Here is a 22,204-nt window from a genome sequence, read left to right as displayed (position 1 = left end):
ATCCGGGACCCATTTTTATTAAAAAATTAATAAAAAAATTATTAAAAACAAAAAAAATCATTTAATATTATTTAAATATTAAAATAATAATAATAAAGTACATAAAAAAATAAAAAACATTAGTCATCATCTTCCCTCTCCTTTCGTGCATCTCCCCCCTCTCTTCCCCATCATCTTCCTGCAACCCAGAAAAGAAGAAGGAGAAAGAAGAAGAAGAAGAAGAAGAGAAAAAAAAAAAACCCAAACCAAACCAAACCCAGTTCATCCCCCCTCCCCCCACCACAAACCCAACCCCATGCAACCTAGAAAGGAGGAAGAAGAAGAAGGAAAAAAAAAAAAAAAAAAAAACAACAACAATGGGAAACCCAGTTCGTCCCCCTTGCAGAAGAAGAAGAAGAAGAAGAGAGAAGGAATAAAAAATTAAAAAAAAAACAGCAGCAAACCCGTCCCTTCCCACCCAACCCCACCCCCCCTTAACCCGCAGAAGAAGAAGAAGAAGAGAGAAGGAAAAAAAAAAAAAACAGCAGCAAACCTGTCCCTTCCACCCACCCAACCTGCAGAAGAAGAAGAAGAGGAGGGAAGCAGAAGAAGAGAGAAGGAAAAAAAAAAAACAACGGTAAACCCTTCACCCACCCACCCAACCTGCAGAAGAAGAAGAAGAAGAGAGAAGAAAAAAAAAAAAAAAAAAACCCAATTCATTTGCCCCCCTCGCACCCACCCTCTCCCCTCCACACCCATTCCCCCACCCCACCACACCCCCCTCCCCCCAGCGCCCCCGCTGCCCATTTTCTCCTCGCCCAGGAGAATGGGTTTTTTTTCTGGGTTTTTTTTTTTTTTTTTTTGGGGTTGTAGGTAGTGGGTGCGAGGTTGGGTGTAGAGGGTGGGGTGCGAAGGTGGGGAGGTTGGGTGCGTGGGTGTGGGGAGAAGAGGGGGTGAGGAGCAGGGAAAACAAATTGGTTTTTTTTTTTTTTCTCTTCTGTTTTTCTGGGTTGTAGTTGCAGAAAGGGGAAGAAGATGAAGATGGGGAGAAGGGAGAGAGGGGGGGGGGAAGGGACGAATTGACGTTGGTTTTTTTTTTTTTTAAATAACTTTTCTTTATTATTTTAATATTTAAATAATATTAAATGATTTTTTTTGTTTTTAATAATTTTTTTAATAAAAATGAGTCCCGGATCAAGCCACGTCAGCATTTAACTGAGAAATAAACGGCCAAGCTAACGGAAGGTATAACATTGACACAAATTCGTAAGATGAGGTATGACATTGTCAATTTTAAAAGATGAGGTATGAAAGTGTTATTTGACCCATAGTTGAGGTAGTTTTTTGTACTTAACTCTAAAGTAAATATCGACTAGACCCACAAATCGAATTGATATGAATACAAAACAGGAATTTACAGATGTTTAATGGTAATACTGCTTATAATAATAAAATCATAGAAAATTGTAATGTTATTCTATACGCTAAACATTTGTATTAAGATATAGTATTATTTGATTAATTTGAATCCTATATATATTTTTTTGGAAAAGGATTTTCGTCGGATTCTTTTTCTGGGGATCCTAGGGATCCTGTGATCGTTCATCGTAGATCATGCAGTCAGTTTTCAGTAGGTACTATTCATATTGAATTTTAAATTTTAAATTTTAAAATGATTTCTGATCACACAATGTACGATGAACGGTCACGATCACAAGATCCTTAGGATTCCCAGAAAAAAGATCCGGTGAGGATCATTTTCCTATTTTTTTCAAGTATGACAAAGATGCATTTTTTTTTTCTTTTAACAACAAAAAGCTGTCACTATCATGTGTATTACTTTGATTTTATATTGTGAACATTGATAGTCAGAAATGGATCTCAAGATGTGTCTTTAAGCCATATGAAAAAATATAAACAAAATATAGCAATATAATTAGTTGGAAAAAATGTAAAGTTTTTTTTTTTAATTGGCATTTTAATCAAACAAATGTAATGGAGCGTTGAAGTTTGTATAAAATTTGGTATTAAGAAGATTAAATCATAAGAACATAGCTGAATCTTCCTCTAAATTGTATAAACCTTATTTTATATGGACCGACAAAACAAAGATTTGGTTTTTATGTAACGTTGGATTTAAAATAAGGGTAATGATAGAGATCAAATGATATGGTTGTTGATGATTGAATTAACATTTTAAGTGTTGATTAACGTGTTTATTTCCTATTGGTTACACATTATTTGATTTGCATATTTAATTAAAAAGTTAGTCTCCTTAACATAATCATGATGTAAAAAGTTGATGGCTCCATCAAGTTTCGAAACCCTTTCTCCTAGGAATTATATAACTCTACTCACCATCAGACAACAAACTCTTTTTTATTAAAATAAGCAGACAACGCCTATATATTGGTGAATTTTCTGGACGGGCCTGGAATCTGACCTCCGTGTGGCTCCGCCAGTGATTGTGAATCGTGATTCTGAAGGCTATATATTATGACAAGGGTGTGATGTAATTTTCTTAAAACTAGCTAACAAGCGATGGCTTTTATATAATTCATTAAAAGTCAACTCTCATATTTTATATTTTTCAAGGATTTAGAAAACTTGTGATCTCATTGAGAGGATCCAAAGGTTGCAATGGTTCGGTGGAAAGTCTACGAAATTAGATATTGTTACGTGTTTTCATTTACCACGTACTGTACATGCACATACCTAGGGTTTCTACCATTCAAATTCCTCTAAACCTGAATTTCTGTTTAATATTATTTTTCTTTTAATGTAAAGGGATGATTAGGAAGAAGAGTTGGATTCTGATTCTCTGAAGCAGTTTTTCGTTATGAAAACATGAGATGGTTTTAGTAAACCCTGTGTTGATTACGTTTGTGCAAATGGGAATCTGCAAGAAACTGATACATGTACTAGCTAGCTGGGTTTGTATAATTTACAGATTTATTATTCATTATATGTTCACGGAAAAGTATTCTCGCAGGATCCTTTTTCTAAGGATCATAGGGATTCCGTGATCTCATCCGTTTATCGTATATTATACGTTCAGTTTTCATTAAATACTATTCATATTTAATTTTAAATTTTAAAATAATTTTTTACTGTACGATGTACGATGAATGAATGAGATCTGTAGGAAAAGGATCTGACGAGGATCCTTTTCCTATGTTCACTGTCTCGAAAAATAAGCTCAGAAAAGAAAGAATCAGCACATACGTCACCAATAGGAAATTTTAAATCTAAATAAAAATTTAGTTTATTTAGTCTATTTTTAGTTAATACTAGAAAGATTAAATTTTTAAACCAAATATTATAAAACAAATGATATAGTTATTGATAATTAAATTATTAATTAAGTGCTGATTAATATATTCATTTTCTATTGATAACATATAATTTAGTTTATAAATTTAATTTAAAATTTTAATCTCCTTAGTATTATCTTTTTATTTTTAGTTAGTGAAAATTGTACATATATATGCTCAACTACTCTTGCAAACCTTTTCATTTTTTAATTTCTCATACCCCACGTCGCAGAATGAATATCAGGCGAAATGTGTTGTCAATGACAGATCATGGCTGCACTACTACAACTTGATGATTAATTAGTACAACTTTACGAAAAGAAACACGATTAATTAGGATATATATCTAGCTTTGTGAGTAGGACAATGCTATAAATAAAATGGAATCAAGCCAGTACGAGCAGTCGCAATAGCCATCGATATGTAGGTCAACTTAAACTAATCAATTAAGATTAAGAGAAAGGAATTATTGGCTTAGAGGGTGGGAAAGAAGAGAGAAGAAAATCATGGATATGAGCAGCAACCAGGAGAAAAATAACATTAAGAACAAGTCCACGCGATTAGACAAGACAAAATATTGAACACCAAGACAAGTTAGTAGTGGGAGAGTAATCTACTCCTAGTGGCTTTAATGACCAGGTCAACTAAGGCAAATTTAAGTTTGTATGATTGATTCTTAATTGATGTTTGAAAAATTGCATGAAATTCGAGGGAGCTGGTGAGATTTTGTAGAGAGCCAAACTCAAGGGGAACCAAATCATGCGACTGCTGGTCTTTGGTCATGAACCATTTTTCGAGTAAGCAGGAACATGCAGGCCAAATTACTTATGCTGGTCTTTATTTTTTTCGTTGGTCACAGACTTCGGCTGCTTCAATTGGCACATTTCATATTTTCATATTCTTTCTTATTTTATTTTTTTCCTTTTTAAGACAAAATAAAACTTTATTAAGAGCGGTTAAGAATTTACATATATAGAACAAACATACCAAATATAGAGCATGAAAAACAAGGCAATACATGCTAAAAGAAACATCACATCTCCACTAACTTACATAGGACATATATACCAAATATAGAGTAAGAAATAATGTGGATCAAATCCGCTTTTGGAAAGAATCGAACCTAAGACCTTTCACTTACAAGTGAAAAGGAATAATTAGACCATAATACTAAGTGACGATATGGAGATTGCTAGAAGTACGAGAAACATGGAAAGGAAAAGAGATGAGAGACCAAGAGGGGTTGCCACGCTGACCCCAATACCACACCGTGGCGGTGGTTTTCTCTTTCTTGCAACAAGATTTTTTTCGGAGTTATTAGATACCTACATTTTTTTCCAACTTGTTTAGTTAAACATTTGTTCTTTTACAATACTTGATTAGGATGCTTTGATCAATTGCCAACTCAACATTTATTTAATATACATCCACTTAAGCTAGCTAACAATTAATTTCCTAAATTCTAAGAATTAAAATTTTATTTTTGTTATTATATTTAATTAATCTCTTCTTTTATTAAAAAAAAAATCTTGGAAATACTTACATAAAAACTTCATTAATTTGTTAAAATTTTACGTATAGTTACATGAAAAATGTATTTGAAATGGGAATTGTTATTGATATTCCAAAAATCTCATTTTACACTCCAAAACTTTTATAATTAAAAAGAAAAAAACACTTGTGAGGAGTGTAGAATGAGATTTGTGGAGTGCTAATAACAATTCCCTTTGAAATTATGGTACATTGAAATAAATGTAGCGACTTTTGGTACATTTAGATTCCAAATATACCAAGAAACAAAATGTACCACAAAATCAAATGGACTAATATTATAAGTAAACAAACGTACCTCTAATAAAATTGTGAGTAAATTGTTGCAATAGTTCCTCAATTTTAATCAAATTGGAGCAATAGTCATTCAATTAAAAATCTATTACCATTAGTCCCTCAACTCATGAAAACAGGGGCGGAGGGACCATAGCACCACAATAGTCCTAGGCCCACCCTGCTTTTGCTTATAAAAAAATAGTACTACTTATTTTTATCAGTTTTCCAAGACTTTTTCACTTAAACCATTTCAATTTCCTAGACAAAAGATCCGGCCCTCTTTAAATATTTTAAGGATATTTATGTAATCTAGTCTAACCCTAAAGCCTACCTAATCCAACTTCCAACACTTCTATTGTCACATCCCGGCCCGGGGCAGATCACTTCCCGGGCCCGCTCCACCACCGTAGCACGATATTGTCCGCTTTGGGCTTACCATTCCCTCACGGTTTTGTTTTTGAGAACTCACGAGCAACTTCCCAGTGGGTCACCCATCATGGGATTGCTCTAACCCCCTTCTCGCTTAACTTCGGAGTTCCTACGGAACCCGAAGCCAGTGAGCTCCCAAAAGGCCTCGTGCTAGGTAGGGATTGGAATATACATTTAAGGATCACTCCTCTGGGCGATGTGGGATGTCACAATCCACCCCCCTTAGGGGCCCGACGTCCTCGTCGGCACATTTTCGGCCAGGGATTGGCTCTGATACCAATTGTCACATCCCGGCCCGGGGCGGATCACTTCTCGGGCTCACTCCACCACCGTAGCACGATATTGTCCGCTTTGGGTCACATCCCGGCCCGGGACGGATCACTTCCCGGGCCCGACTCCACCACTGTAGCACGATATTGTCCGCTTTGGTCTTCGACCACGCCCTCACAGTTTTGTTTTTGGGAACTCACACGAGAACTTCCCGATGGGTCACCCATCCTGGGAATGCTCTCGTGCGCTACTTGCTTAACTTCGGAGTTCCCATGTAACCCAAAGCCAGTGAGCTTCCAAAAGGCCTCGTGCTAGGTAGGGATGAGAATATACATTTAAGGATTACTCCCCTTGGGCGATGTGGGATGTCACAATCCACCCCCCTTAGGGGCCCGACGTCCTCGTCGACACACCACGACCAGGGTTAGGCTCTGATACCAAATTGTCACATCCCGCCCCGGGGCGTATCACTTCCCGGGCCCGCTCCACCACCGTAGCACGATATTGTTCGCTTTGGGCCCCAACCATGCCCTCATGGTTTTGTTTTTGGGAACTCACATGAGAACTTCCCGATGGGTCACCCATCTTGGGAGTGCTCTCACGCGCTACTTGCTTAACTTCGGAGTTCCAAAGGACCCGAAACCAGTGAGCTCCCAAAAGGCCTCGTGCTAGAAGGGATGAGAATATACATATAAGGATCACTCCCCTGGGCGATGTGGGATGTCACAATTGCCTAATTTGTTTTAGCTTGTAAAATTAACATATATATACTATGCAATGGTTTCAAAATATGAAAACTCGTCGAGGACAATTATTTTAATTATTGGGGATATGTAATATTATCAATGCTATGTTATTTTGAAATTTGGTTACTTTTCATATATATATATATATATATATATATATAGTATGATGTTTTGGTTAACAGTTTTGTAACTACTATTGATTTAATTTTTTTTAAATATTTGTGAGAGGCCCCCCTAATCCGAAATCCTGGCTCCGCCACTGCATGCAAATGTGTAACTATGATCATTTTCGTCAACTTCGTTAGAATTTTGTCAAAATAAGTTATGTTAGAAGGATTATTGCGACAATTGGGGTCCCTCAACTCATCAAAACATGTAGCTATAATCCTTTTCGTCAACTTTGTTAAAATTTTGTCAAAATGAGTTATGTTAGAAGGACCATTACTACAATTGGATTAAAGTTGACGGATCATTGCTCCAATTGGGTTAAAGTTAAGGGACCAATGGTAATGAATTTTTAGTTGAGAGACCATAGTTGCACGTTTTGATGAGTTGATGGACCAATGGTAATGGATTTTCAGTTGAGACCATAGTTGCACGTTTTGATGAGTTGATGAACCAATGGTAATGGATTTTCAGTTGAGGGACCATTACTGTAATTGAGTTAAAATTAAGAAACTATTACTACAATTTGCTCTAAAATTGTAGAAAAAATATTTAATTAAATTCTTAAATGAAACAAATGTTTCAACGACATTGAAAAATGAGGTGCTTATATCAAAACGTCTTTTTCCTTCCGAAGTTTCCCAATGTATTACTGACTTTGATTCATGGAGAGCATCTTCTTATTGTTTTTTTCTAATTAGTCCATTTTGGTTTTCCCCGCTGCCTATTCCACGTTGAATATGATAGATTTAGGTTTTTGTTAACTCCCGAGTTTTGGGCCGCCTTAAAATGGAGAGTGAAACCTAAAACCCATCTCCCTAATTTCTTGTCTGTCTCTCCATTTTCTGAACTACATACATTTTATATCCTAACAGTATGCCACTATGCCACCAAAATGGATCGAAACTACCAAAAACAAAACAAAAAAAAAACAAAACAAAAAAAAAAAAAAAAACAAAAAAAAAAACAAAAAACAAAATTCGCTGCCCAGTCGATAAAACTATTGCCCGTTTGTGCCAAGAACCGGCCACCCTCTCTCGACTGGGAATAGACTGGTGCCTCGTCCCGATTTTAACCTAGAGAGAGAGAGAGAGAGAAAGAGAGAGAGAACATTAAACGTTTTCTACAATAAAAAAACCTATTTGAATATTTTAAACTTCATCTTTGGTCAATCAAGTTGTTTTGCAAATCCAAAAGACAACTTTGTTTGATCTTCCATTTTTCTTTGACCAAGAAACAAGTCCTTTTGCTAACCGCCCGAGAAAGTCTTGAGTACATGGTCCACATAGGCTGTGAGAGCTTTCCTCGTATCACATCCTTACTCAAGAATTTCTCCAAATAAATAGCGCAATACTTCCTAATGCTAATACAAAGTTCAGACTACAATACGAACTAGAACGATGCAAATCTGCATCTATTACCCCGGTCACTCAAAAGGATGAGCAACTATCTTATACAGCAAAATTTCTCCAAAATTACTTTTTTAAAGAGAGAATTTGAATAGCTAATGAAACAGAAAATCTGATTATATGTGTTAACTAGTACATTGTTGCTTTTCAATAGCAAGACATCTTTAGCTAGAACGGACAAACCCTATGTTTTTAAGAATGGCCGAATCTAAATGCATAAAGCAATGTTGTAAATTAGTACATTTATGCGTACACACACACAAGTATATATGGCAATCTCAATTTTCCGGGCGGCCATAACCGTATATGGAACGTATCAAATCAGTCGAATGCTTCTGGAGAAGACCATTGCCAAGTTCTTGCATCAGACCGCTCAGCATTTATACCAATGTTAGAGAGTCCTGTGAGTAGGAATACCTAACTATATCCCAATGCAACTTATACTTGTTAGATACCGCCCGAGGCTGCTCCATACACATGGCACTTAAATTATTAATTAAGGAAAACTAATGTAAATGACTTCAAAACTTTGAGTTTTAACGATAAAAACAAAATAAAGGATAAAGTGAATAGTACCAGATTTGACTTTTTAGTGTAAAAATGTGGTTTTTCATTAAAGTGAATAGTACCACTGACTTTTTGTTAAAATTCCCTATTAATTAAGTGATGATTAACATACTTATTTCCTATTGATAACATATAATTTAGTTTATAAATTTACTTTAAAATTTTGATCTCCTTAGTATTATCCTTTCATTTTTAGTTAGTGAAAATTGTACATGTATATGCTAAACTACTCTTGCAAACCTTTTAATTTTTTAATTTCTCATACCCCACGTCGCAGAATGAATATCAGGCAAAATGTGTTGTCAATGACAGATCATGGCTGCACTAGTACAACTTGATGATTAATTAGTACAACTTCACGAAAAGAAACACGATTAATTAGGATATATATCTAGCTTTGTGAGTAGGACAATGCTATAAATAAAATGGAATCAAGCCAGTACGAGCGGTCGCTATAGCCATCGATATGGAGGTCAACTTAAACTAATTAATTAAGATTAAGAGAATGGAATTACTGGTTTAGAGGGTGGGAAAGAAGAGAGAAGAAAATCATGGATATGAGCAGCAACCAGGAGAAAAATAACATTAAGAACAAGTCCACGCGATTAGACAAGACAAAATATTGAACACCAAGACAAGTTAGTAGTGGGAGAGTAATCTACTCCTAGTGGCTTTAATGACCAGGTCAACTAAGGCAAATTTAAGTTTGTATGATTGATTCTTAATTGATGTTTGAAAAATTGCATGAAATTCGAGGGAACTGGTGAGATTTCGTAGAGAGCTAAACTCAAAAGGAACCAAAACATGTGACTGCTGGTCTTTGGTCATGAACCATTTTTCGAGTAAGCAGGAACATGCAGGCCAAATTACTTATGCTGGTCTTTATTTTTTTCGTTGGTCAGAGACTTCGGCTGCTTCAATTGGCACATTTCATATTTTTATATTCTCTTTTTTTTTTTTTTTGCCTTTTTTAAGACAAAATAAAACTTTATTAAGAGCGGTTAAGAATTTACATATATAGAACAAACATACCAAATATAGAGCATGAAAAAAAAGGCAATACATGCTAAACGAAACATCACAACTCCACTAACTTACATAGGACATATATACCAAATATAGAGCAAGAAATAATGTGGATCAAATCCGCTTTTGGAAAGAATCGAACCTAAGACCTTTCACTTATAAGTGAAAATGAATAATTAGACCATAGTACTAAGTGGCGATATGGAGATTGCTAGAAGTACGAGAAACATGGAAAGGAAAAGAGATGAGAGACCAAGAGGGGTTGCCACGCCGACCCCAATACCAACCATAGTGGCAGTGGTTTTCTCTTTCTTGCAGTAAGATTTATTTTGGAGTTATTAGATACCTACATTTTTTTCCAACTTGTTTAGTTAAACATCTGTTCTTTTACAATATTTGATTAGGATGCTTTGATCAATTGCCAACTCAATATTTATTTATTTAATATACATCCACTTAAGCTAGCTAACAACTAATTTCCTAAATTCTAAGAATTTAAATTTTATTTCTGTTATTATATTTAATTAGTCTCTTCTTTCATTAAAAAAAATCTTGGAAATACTTTCATAAAAACTTCATTAATTTGTTAAAATTTTACATATAGTTACATGAAAAATGTATTTGAAATGAGAATTGTTATTGGCATTCCAAAAATCTCATTTTAGACTTCAAACTTTCTATAATTAGAAAGAAAAAAACACTTGTGCGGAGTGTAGAATGAGATTTATGGAGTGCTAATAACAATTCCCCTTGAAATTATGGTACATTGAAAATAAACGTATCGACTTTTGGTTCGTTTAGATTCTAAATATACCAAGAAACGTACCATAACATTAAATGGACTAATATTATAAGTAAACAAACGTACCTCTAATAAAATTGTGAGTAAATTGTAGCAATGGTTCCTCAATTTTAATCAAATTAGAGCAATGGTCATTCAATTAAAAATTCATTACCATTAGTTTCTCAACTCATGAAAACATGAGCGGAGGGACCATAGGACCATAATAGTCCTAGGCCCACCCTGCTTTTGCTTATTTGAAAAAAAAAAAAAAATTAGTACTACTGGTTTTTAACATTTTTCCAAGACTTTTTCACTTAAACCATTCCAATTTCCTAGACAAAAGATCCTACCCTCTTTAAATATTTTAAGGATATTTATGTAATCTAGTCTAACCCTAAAACCTACCTATTCCAACTTCCAACACTTCTATTCCTTTTTCCAATACTAACAAGTTTCTAGCCTATTGCAGTCTGCCAGTTTGGGTTAGGGTTGATATCTGTGTATTACTTTTCGATCAATCTTCAATTTTCATGATCCTCAAGGGTATGAACTTCGAATCTCCAAAGTTGTCATTTTCAATTTTTTTGCAATTTGCTAATTCATATATGTTGTCATCAACAATTGTAAATTAATTTAACAAATAATATTTTTTTTGCAGATTAAAGAATTCCATTATTCCATCATTCCATCAAAGAAAAGACATTGAAGTTTAGTTAATTGGTCAACAACCCAAAGTATGTATTTTACTCTCAATTTCTCTTACAATTTTTTGTTTATAAATTATGATTAAATTGATGTCTTGCAATTTCTCTTAACCATTGCCTAATTTGTTTTAGCTTGTAAAATTAACATATATATACCATGCAATGGTTTCAAAATATGAAAACTCGTCGAGGACAATTATTTTAATTATTGGGGATATGTAATATTATCAATGCTATGTTATTTTGAATTTTGGTTACTTTTCATATATATAGTATGATGTTTTGGTTAACAGTTTTGTAACTACTATTGATTTAATTTTTTTTAAATATTTGTGAGATGCCCCTCCTAACCCGAAATCCTGGCTCTGCCACTGCATGCAAATGTGTAACTATGGTCATTTTCGACAACTTCGTTAGAATTTTGTCAAAATAAGTTGTGTTAGAAGGACCATTGTAACAATTTGGGTCCCCCAACTCATCAAAACGTGCAGCTATAATCCTTTTCGTCAACTTTGTTAGAATTTTGTCAAAATGAGTTATGTTGGAATGACCATTACTACAATTGGATTAAAGTTGAGGGATCATTGCTCCAATTGGGTTAAAGATGAGGGACCAATGATAATGGATTTTTAGTTGAGAGACCATAGTTGCACGTTTTGATGAGTTGATGGACCAATGATAATGGATTTTCAGTTGAAGGACCATTACTGTAATTGAGTTAAAGTTAAGAGACTATTACTACAATTTGCTCTAAAATTGTAGAAAAAATATTTAATTAAATTCTTAAATGAAACAAATGTTTAATTAACGACATTGAAAAATGAGGCGCTTATATCAAAACTTCTTTTTCCTTCCAAACTTTCCCAATGCATTACTGACTTTGATTCATGGAGAGCATCTTCTTCTTGTTTTTTTCTAATTAGTCCATTTTGGTTTTCCCCGCTGCCTATTCCACGTTGAATATGATAGATTTAGGTTTTTGTTAACTCCCGAGTTTTGGGCCGCCTTAAAATGGAGAGTGAAACCTAAAACCCATCTCCCTAATTTCTTGTTTTTCTCTCCATTTTCTGAACCACATACATTTTATATCCTAATAATATGCAACTATGCCACCAAAATGGATCGAAACTACCAAAAAAAAAAACAAAAAAAAAAAAAAAAAAAAAAAAAAAAAATCGCTGTCCAGTTGATAAAACTATTGCCCGTTTGTGCCAAGAACCGGTCCCCCTCTCTCGACTGGGACGAGACTGGTGCCTTGTCCCGATTTGAAGAGAGAGAGAGAGAGAGAGAGAGAGAGAGTACATTAAACGATTTCTACAATCAAAAAACCTATTTGAATATTTTAAACTTCATCTTTGGTCAATCAAGTTGTTTTGCAAATCCAAAAGACAGCTTTGTTTGATCTTCCATTTTTCTTTGACCAAGAAACAAGTCCTTTTGCTAACTGCCCGAGAAAGTCTTGAGTACATGGTCCACATAGGCTGTGAGAGCTTTCCCCGTGTCACAGCCTTACTCAAGAATTTCTCCAAACACATAACGCAATAGTCCCTAATGCTTATTACAAAGTTCAGACTGCAATACGAACTAGAACGATGCAAATCTGCTTCTATTACCCCGGTCACTCAAAAGTATGATCAACTATCTTATACAGCAGAAGTTCTCCAAAATTACCTTTTTAAAGAGAGAATTTGAGTTGCTAATGAAACAGAAAATCTGATTATATGTGTTAACTAGTACATTGTTGCTTTTCATAAGCAAGACATCTTTGGCTAGAACGGACAAACCCTATGTTTCTAAGAATGGCCGAATCTAAATGCATAAAGCAATGTTGTAAATTAGTACATTTATGCGTACACACACAAGTATATATGGCATTGAATCTCAATTTTCCGGGCGGCCATAACCGTATATGGAACGTATTAAATCAGTCGAATGCTTCTGGAGAAGACCATTGCCAAGTTCTTGCATCAGACCGCTCTGCATTTATACCAATGTTAGAGAGTCCTGTGAGTAGGAATACCTAACTATATCCCAATGCAACTTATACTTGTTAGATACCGTCCGAGGCTGCTCCATACACATGTCATGAAGCTACAAGATATTCGGCTCTACATCTTGTCCCACTCGAAGCCACAAATCATCGTCCCCACCTACGACTTCGCTTCTTTCGTATTTCAGAAGTATCCCAAACAAAATCTTTCCCTGCATCAGTAAAAAATTTGATCTGATTTGGTTTGTGAATTAAAAAAATAATAATAATTAAATAAACATAACTTTCAAAAAACCATCAGGATTACCTTCGCTCTCCTATACGATGCTAGAGTAGCCAAAGGTTCATTTGACTTCTGCACTTGTCCAGCTTCATGAACAATGTTGATCATCTGGCAACGATTACATCCACCCAAAGACTAGGAAACAAAACATAAACAAATTAATGAGACAAAAAGAGAGAAAAGCCATCCTTATGTTTAAAGTAATGACTTACTGTGAAGTATTTATTCCCAATTTTAAGATTTCTCCATCCATCTTCAACATATGGTTCACCCCCAGATAAGACGAGGTTGGGCCGAAACCTCAGTGGATCGATTTGACCTGCAGCTCCACGAGCACCCTTTTGTACGTCTTCTGCCATCAATAACTCAGTAGCATGAAATTTCAAATATCAAGGGAAATGGAAATTTTATAAACCAAACAACCGCTAAATTGAAAGAGTATAGACATTAATTGTTCGTCTGAAGAAACTTTTCTGTATGTGCTAACTTGGCCTTGGTTGGATTGGAATATGTTCTTCAGCTAGCTAGCTCATGTAGGGGTTTAAACACACATTAAAAGTGACATCTTGACATGCTTTTTACAGTACAGTAAGAGGTTCCATTACTATGTAAGAACTTACTTGTGCTTACTCTGCGGTTGAGGTCAGATACGCTTTCCTCAGATATTAATAAGAACTGAGCTTCATTCGAAAAATTCAATATGCTCTGCGCATCTCTGCCCATGCACATACTTTTGCTCTTATTCAAGCAATGGTTGTGATTCGAACTATAACAGTGTAATAAAGTGCATGGTCGGCCAATGGCATTGCTGAACCAAATATTGGCTTCATTGTCGTAACACTGTACTTCATATCTAAGGGAAGAAAAAAGACATCATAACTTCAAAAGCTTTATAGAATGAAGAGGATAACTGAAAACTTAAGCGAACTTTCTAAACTTCATAACTTCACTGCATGGAAATCGTTGTAATAACAAATACTCACAGAAAATAACTAACAGATACATTATTTGACCTTTCAAATTAGAAAAATGGACCCAGAAACAAATAAATGCTTAAGAAATTATGCTGATTTCAAGCCACCAAGATCTGCATATGTATATATACATATATGAATGCACGCATCTGCTCTGGTAATAATTTTGTCCTAGTTACTTCATCAGTCATTGCTATAGTAATTGTCGATATCTGTGACTTGAATTAAACCCTACTTAAATCAGGTAATAATGACACTAACATTCCACCGGTATAGAAAGTCACATAGCGAATGCGCTAACAAGGCCATACTAATCTAGAAGTGAAGATTAAAAAGCAGTTAAATTGACCGACCGGAAAATCTAAAAGATCATGGGATTTCAGTTTAAATTTTTTCTCTTACCTCTGGCCATTTAACTTAATTTCTTCTCGCACACCATTGCATGAAGCTGTCAGAATGTTGATTGGCAGTCTCGCTTGGCATCTTGGTGACTCTACAAACAATATTCCCTCATTGAGGTCAATAAAAGTACTGATAAAGCACATGTCAGGAACCTGCAAAACCAAGTTTAGAAGAATTAAGTTAATATTTATCAATTTTGTTGGTCAAATGATTAAACAATTTGATGTTCACATAATCCAAAATTATGAAATCTCCCCCAAGATCGTGTGGTCGTATCCCCCCTCCCCTAATATCACTTGTATCAAAACTATGAAAAACTCTATGAAGAATAGATCAGACACTTGGAAATTATAACCGTGTGGGTCACATCTAGAATGCTGTTTAACATATTTTTTTTATTTGTTCATATTTCACCTAGAAATACCCTCATCTTTTAGAAAAAAGCTAATCCTTTTAACAAAAAAACAACTAAATAAATAAATACTAAAAGGACTAGCTCAAAATAATCTACATGGAACTCATTTATCACTACTTTAGATATGTCCGCCATGGATTAAACATGGCTGCTTTAGCAGGGTGGATTTAAAAAGCTTGAAATGGGAAATGGACATATGGAAGTAGATGGAAATACACCAGGTTTCCCCATAGAGTTGTGTTTGTACATGTGCGCATGCATGTAAAACTACTTCTGCATCAGAAACTACTTTTACCTTTTTCTGTGTAAGAATTTCACCACTTGGGCTTGTAAGAACCCATTCTCGATCATGAAGCAGACCTGCTCAAAAATCACAGAAAAAAAAATAAAATTCAATTTGTAAATCAACTTTAGAAGCTCCAACCCAACCAAAAAATTTAAATTTACACAACCCATGGAAATGAGAAGATGGTAAATAGCTACCCGTACTGCTCAAAGGCCAACTTTCCACACTGAATCCTGCACATGATTTTATTGGGTAGACGGTAATCGACTTGAGATACAAACAAGCAGCTGGTAGTCTGCTTTCAGGACCTACAATTTTTTAAAACTTAATTTTAGTAAGTTGACAAAGTTTACTGTGAAGGCAACACATATACACAAGAACCACTAAGAAAAGTGTAACGAAGAAAATTTGACAGCAGAAATAAAGGACGTTGATCTAATTCCAGTTTTCAACTCATTCAGCCGATAATACAAAGCAGCATACTAATTAACCAGAAAGAGGATGAACCTTGGTTTATTTGATAACCACTTTCATTCCAATTTGGTAATGCCACAAACGAACTTGTCAGGAAATCAACAAATTTCTGCATATCATAAAACAAGAAAGAGAGAAGAAAATTAGACAGGAAAGAAAACCCCAAATTAGTGTTTTCGGCTATATTTCTCTCCTTGTGTGTATACTGCGTATTATATATTCCACTCTTTTAACACAGAAATGCAGCGCCACTGTACACTCAAAATTTTTACTAGAACTCTCTATGGTTTGAGAATGAATATCTACCTTTGCATCTTCAAACGTTGACATATAACCAAAGGATACTCTCACAGCTCCAGTAGGTTTGCCATTAATTATGTCATTATCATCCCAGCAAACATGGCCAGCCTAATTTCAAAAACCTAATTGTTAAATAGACGTCATGAGTGGACCATGTAAATATAATAAAAGAAACTGATTGAGAAGCAAGAAACACCTCAATATTTGAAAGAAGATCTGAGTGACACAAGCCAAGATATTTTGCACATGCACCGGGATTGCAAAAGCATCCTGTCTACACAGAAAGCAGGATATAAGGGACTGTCAAAACCTATCCAAAGGGGAGTAAAGTTACTGATCTTATAAAGTGGAGTAGGAAAAAATTGATGCCATTCAAAGAACAATAGGATCGGTTGAATGCCAAAAGAAAATCTCACAAATATTACCCGTAACTGAATTCCAGATAAAGATGCCAGTTTTTCCACTTCACGGTATCCACACCAAGATCCATCCGACCTTTTCAAGTTGAAAGTGACTGTAGGGCCAAATCCATGAAATGATGCCTAATAGAGGAAAGTGTCAAATCACAGCAGATGGTTGTTTACAAATCCCAAAAAACATAGTAGAAAGAGATTGAGTGTCAGTACTCAGTAGAGTATACTCATCAGATGTAAGACTTCCCAAACTAATTAACGTTGACATATAAGAAGCCCATAAATCAGAAATGTTAAAAAGCATAGCAAACGTATACATCATGTTAACCAGACTCGCTGAAAGTCAAGAAACTAAAAAAATGGATCTTGATACTCCAATAAACTTGGTTTTCACCTTCTACTATCTTTCCCTTGAGAATTACATGCAGAGAGACTCCCTTAAAAATCCATGTCTACTTGTAATAAAAATAACAATATAACCATCCCCGCCCCATAAGATAAAGCCCTTCATTCGGGCCCTGTTTAAATAAAAGCAGCAGCTTTGTTAAGAACAATAGAAACACGATAAGAATTAAATTACAACCTTTGAAGTTCCATAGAGTGAGCAAACACTGGCTCCATTTTCATGCCTCAAGGCCAAGAGCTTCTTCCTCACATAAGTTGCAAGTGATGCTGTATGCCTGTATAAAAGGGTCACGCAGTAGAGCATATCAAACGTGTGTAGGCAGAAACAACTGATGAAAGATTATAATGAAAAAGTATGAAAACCGAGAAGAAAATACATTTCTGGACAAAAGAAACATTAGTAAGAAAAAGGTTTATTTTTCTCTGTACAAAATGCATTATGAAAGTAACAAACTATAACATACCGAGATATGGCAGATTCAGTTAGGGAATTGAGAATTTTGAACCCATGGTGAATAGATGCTATGCTCAGGAATGAAATGGTACCGTCCTCAAACAGCTCTTCCACACCTTTTCTTCTTCTAACGAAGTCAATATCAGCAATTGAGGCTGTGACCGTGCCTGAAATATTCTAATGATTACCCACTGAGTAACAATCCCGATGGTGATAGAAAATTAGATAAAAAGGTGCAGACCTCCACTGAAGTACGTCTTCTTTAGTAATCTGGAAGCATCTGAGGTATAGCATAAACAATATGTAAGATTAGAGAAAACTTCTAGCACACCATTAGAAGCTAAGGACGTATTCATGATTAATTACTTACCCTTTCGAGCAATGAGCACTCCAAGTCCAGTTGGATAACCAAATAGCTTAACAAGAAACATCAAAACCAAAAATCAATACCCAAAGGTGATTGTTTCTAATACAATCCAAACAAATATATGTACCTTGTAGAAAGACATAACAACAAAATCTGCTGGATACTGTGATAAATCCGGTGGTTCTGTGGCAGCTCCTTTTGCAGCATCAATCAAGACCATCCAGCGGCCACTTCTGAGATACAAAATAAAAAAGAACCAATATTTAATGCATAATGCTCAATTTGAAGAATTGTTTGAAAAATTCTCAAAATTTCTGTAGTGTATACTACCCACATGTGCAATATAAACAAGAAAGTATACTAGAATGGGCATAAATATGCTGTCTAACAGAGAAGCAATCATAGAGTGATCATCAGCAAAGATTCTACAAGAACGAATTTAGTATACTTGTCTTCCAGGAAAACACTTCATTGAAAAAAAAAAAGACCGGATGACAGATAGAGAGACTCAAAGGATAAATATCTATCACATCTTCACTCCAAATATGTATTCTACAGACATCCATAAAGGACTGATAAGCGTAATATAAACTGATCGCAGTAACTCTATTAATAATAATTTTGTCGAGATAAAATATGCCATCATTCACTAATTCAAATTAGACTTGAGTGCAAATGGCAGAGCATATATAAAAGTTAAATGGATAACGATGGTATGACTATTATACTTGCAAAATGGGGAGCCATCCAGAATTCTTGCTGGGTCTTCTTTAATTGTCTTCACCAAATCAAGATTAAATCTCAACCCTGAGAAATTGCACTCTGAGGGGAAGGCAAATAAGTTATATGCATCACCTGTATCAGGTCAATTAAATGAATCAAATTCCCATACGTTATCATGAATTCTCAAGAAAATATCAGTATGCAAAACTGATGTTTATATAAGAGTATAGAACATTACCCTCTATATATCTATATCCATATATGCATATGAAGTAACTTAGAAGGGAAAGACAGACGGCCAGTGTGTGCACGTGTGTGTCTTACACAGAGACAGAGAGAAATAGCTTAATTCGAAGCGATCCATGAGAAATATAAATCAAGATTTTCTATGGGTTCAAACAATCCTCACAGGTCATGTTCCAACTTACTGATGTTGGAACAGATATCCAATGAGAGATTGCCATAATCTTGAATATCACAAGGACTAACCGTGAAAAATTTCATAATTCAGCCAAACTGTTTGGACCCCCTCTTTCTCTATCAAATATGTGTGTGTGTGAATACATATGTTGGAAACAACCATTCAAAGATGCTTGGAAGATGTGCTGCGATAAAGTTCAGGTCAATTTCCAGTCGATATCTAAAGTGTCCACTTAGAAATACCTGTTGGTTCTCCCTCCAGGGATCTAGCTTCACTTCTCCTTTGTATTGGGTGCTGCAATGCCTTCATGGATGCCACAGTACCATTAGATACTCCATGATGCGAAGTCTCTTCAACATCTATTGCAAAAGCTGCAGCTCCTTGACCCAGTGCATATCTAAACTAATTAAGGGCTACATTTATATGGATTTCAGGCTCTTAAGAAGGTGAAAAAGGCAAAAAAAAAACAAAAGAATAATGACTTCAATTAATAATTTAGCAGTATGTGCAAACAATCGCAAACGAAAGGAACAGACTTGATTTCAAAAAGATTTCAGGCATAATAAAACCGGGAACACGTATACAGGTCAAAAGGCCATAAGCGATAGCACAACATAAGTGCGCAACATCAATCAGAAGTCAATCATCTGACAAAACTGATGTGCAACTATGCTAAACATTAAGCACAAACTTGGAAGCTGTAACTTATAACAGAGATTAAAAAATGATGATTTTGTAAGGCATGCTAGGATGCTCTCTGATCCCAAGTACACTATTGTGATTCTCCATCGTGTAAGCAAAACAGCTCTGACAGCTCCATGGAAAGGCCTCCCCTACCAGTTTCAGCGCCGCTGTAGCCCCAGAAGTGAATATGCAGCTGTAATCTTTTGGGGATGCTTTACAATAGTCCAGGACCTATACAAGCGTGACAGGGCTATCAAAAAACTCAAAATACAAAATGTGGGACTAACTATTGATTTTGCACATGAACCACCAGATATTAAATATCGCTCACTAACACAATTCAGAACAACAATTAGAACTCACAACATTTGACAATCTATCTAAAGACTTGGAAAAATTAGAAAAAGATTGGACCTTCGAAAATACAATAAATTGGGAAAACTAACACGAAAGCAGATGGAGATAACATGGTATACCTGTTGCCGGGCTTCCCTTACTATGTCACTCGTAGCAGAACTGGTATCACTTTGGCTATCTAGATACAAATTAAGGAACTTAACGAAAAAAAAAAATGCAATAAGATTACAGGAATATCTGATTTCAAGTTTTAAACTACATAACGATTTCTAAAACCGATCATTCATTTTACACGGAATAGGATACGTGGGTTTCCATAAGCATTGGAAGTGAAATCTTTGAAGATTGCTTCCATCTGCAACTCAGAATACATAGTTGCACCAGCATGATCCAAGTACACAAGTCCTACATTTTCCAAACCCAACAGCATCAACAACCAAAACCCAATAATAATTCAGTTAAAAGATTGAAAATTTTCACTTGCGTCAACTAAAAAGATTGAAAAGTAACAAATTTTAATCTCAGAAGCTCTGTTGTATCATTTTCCAGCTCAATTTTCTCGGGAAACAAGCAAAAATTAAAAGGGATGCAACATAGAAGGGAATTAAAGAGATGCAGACCATCTAATCGTTTGAATTCGGTAGCTCGGATTTCGTCGATGGTTTTGGGACCGTTGGGGTATCCGTAGTGCTCACCAAACTCTCTCAGAAACGCTTCCTTGCTCGTCTCCATGCTCGATTAAACAGTGGGATAGAGAGATGGGATTAAACGGTAAATGAAAATTTTGTGCCTTCAAGTTTCAAGCGTTTGTGAGTGGTCTTGAGAAGTTAAAAAGTAAAATGCTTTATTAGTTCTAAATGCCAACTGATTCGGCTTACCATGTGTCTACGCTTCAGCAAAACGCAATATTTCTGATCTGACTCTTCTATTTTTATATAAAAAAAAATTCTGTTTTTTTTTTCTTCTGTATTTATCGAATTGTGATGCAATGTTTATCATTATGGCTGTCAGTGATTTATTAAAATATATTTTCTGATATGGACAATATCTGATTGTCAGAATAGTAATTGTATTTAATACATGTAATTATTGTGCTCAATTACATTTTAATTTAGTTTGATTTGGTTCGTTTTACTTTTCTATGATTTTTTTATTCAGCTTTTTTTTATCGGTTTAGTTTGGCATATCATCAATAATAAATAAGCATGTTAATCAACATAGTAATTAATCATTAATAATTATATTATTTGATTTACAAAATTCGATTTAAAAATTTATTCTTCTTAACATTATTTTTTTTAAATAAAATCTGAAAATTAGGGATGACTTGTACGCGAGGAATGTTGGAGATGACTTGTAGCAAGAAGGGATTCATGGACTAGGATCCTCATGCTGCGTTCCGTGTCTCTCCTCTCGCTCTCCCTCATCTCCATGAAGCTTCAAGCATCTGACCAATATCCTTTGCGCATAGTCTTTATTCTTTCTTTCCTAAAAGAGTATCGTTAGAATTAAGAAACTACATTGAATTTTATGGCAGCAAATTTGGAAGAAGTTTCAAAATTTCTGTGCGAGCTTGGCGCTGATATTGGAGAAATAGAAATTGCAGTTTAAAGCCCACCTGCTCATGCAGATATTAGAAGATAAATAAAGTGGAGTCTTTAAAGTCATAAAAATGTACAATGGTCAAAGTTTTTCCTTGTGTGTTCAAGAGTGCAATGGCACATCAAAATCAAGCAAAAGACAAAGCATTTACAGTCACAAGAAGTAATAAAAAATATACAAGAGAAGCCGGTCAAGCATACCAATCCGTGCGGAGGAAGAGTGTGGGAGAGAAGAGAGAAAGTTAGGCGTCTAGGGGATAAAAAAAGATTGACTTTTAGACTTTTCAAGAAGTATGGGCTTGAAGTTTGGGTTATACAGATTTTTCTCTTATTTGAAATTGGACTTGAAAAAAGAAAACGAATTTAATAAATAAAAATATATTAATTGTTGTAAGCTTATTTGACTGAATTGTATAATGAACAGAGAGGGGCCGG

General features: G+C 35.1%; 1 protein-coding gene across 10 annotated transcripts; it reads right to left on the bottom strand.

Moving 5' to 3' along the window:
* Positions 1–12,913: 12,913 nt before the first annotated feature.
* ABA3 (molybdenum cofactor sulfurase (LOS5) (ABA3)) lies at positions 12,914–21,072 on the bottom strand. Of its 10 annotated transcripts, none has more exons than XM_068465786.2 (23): positions 20,789–21,070; positions 20,475–20,573; positions 20,288–20,346; positions 19,882–20,042; positions 19,370–19,524; positions 18,712–18,838; positions 18,111–18,216; positions 17,987–18,032; positions 17,858–17,896; positions 17,627–17,783; positions 17,341–17,437; positions 16,770–16,886; positions 16,541–16,618; positions 16,351–16,452; positions 16,078–16,153; positions 15,768–15,878; positions 15,580–15,644; positions 14,870–15,021; positions 14,114–14,346; positions 13,706–13,845; positions 13,518–13,628; positions 13,279–13,422; positions 12,914–13,197 (listed from the first exon to the last, which is right to left on the bottom strand). In XM_068465786.2, exons 1-22 carry the CDS (start codon positions 20,898–20,900, stop codon positions 13,312–13,314), a joined length of 2,454 nt encoding a protein of 817 aa, XP_068321887.2. In that variant the 5' UTR covers positions 20,901–21,070; the 3' UTR covers positions 12,914–13,197; positions 13,279–13,311. The 10 variants fall into 10 exon arrangements, with proteins under 10 accessions (XP_068321887.2, XP_088550250.1, XP_088550252.1 ...); XM_088694124.1 differs by having other exon boundaries at positions 13,706–13,842; XM_088694126.1 differs by having other exon boundaries at positions 15,774–15,878.
* Positions 21,073–22,204: the final 1,132 nt, after the last annotated feature.

Source organism: Pyrus communis, chromosome 5 (genome assembly GCF_041283825.1).
Source record: "Pyrus communis isolate YQ-2024b chromosome 5, ASM4128382v1, whole genome shotgun sequence".
NCBI lineage: Eukaryota > Viridiplantae > Streptophyta > Magnoliopsida > Rosales > Rosaceae > Pyrus > Pyrus communis.
The sequence above is the reverse complement of the archived record's forward strand: the minus strand, read 5'-3'. Positions and strand labels throughout refer to the sequence as shown.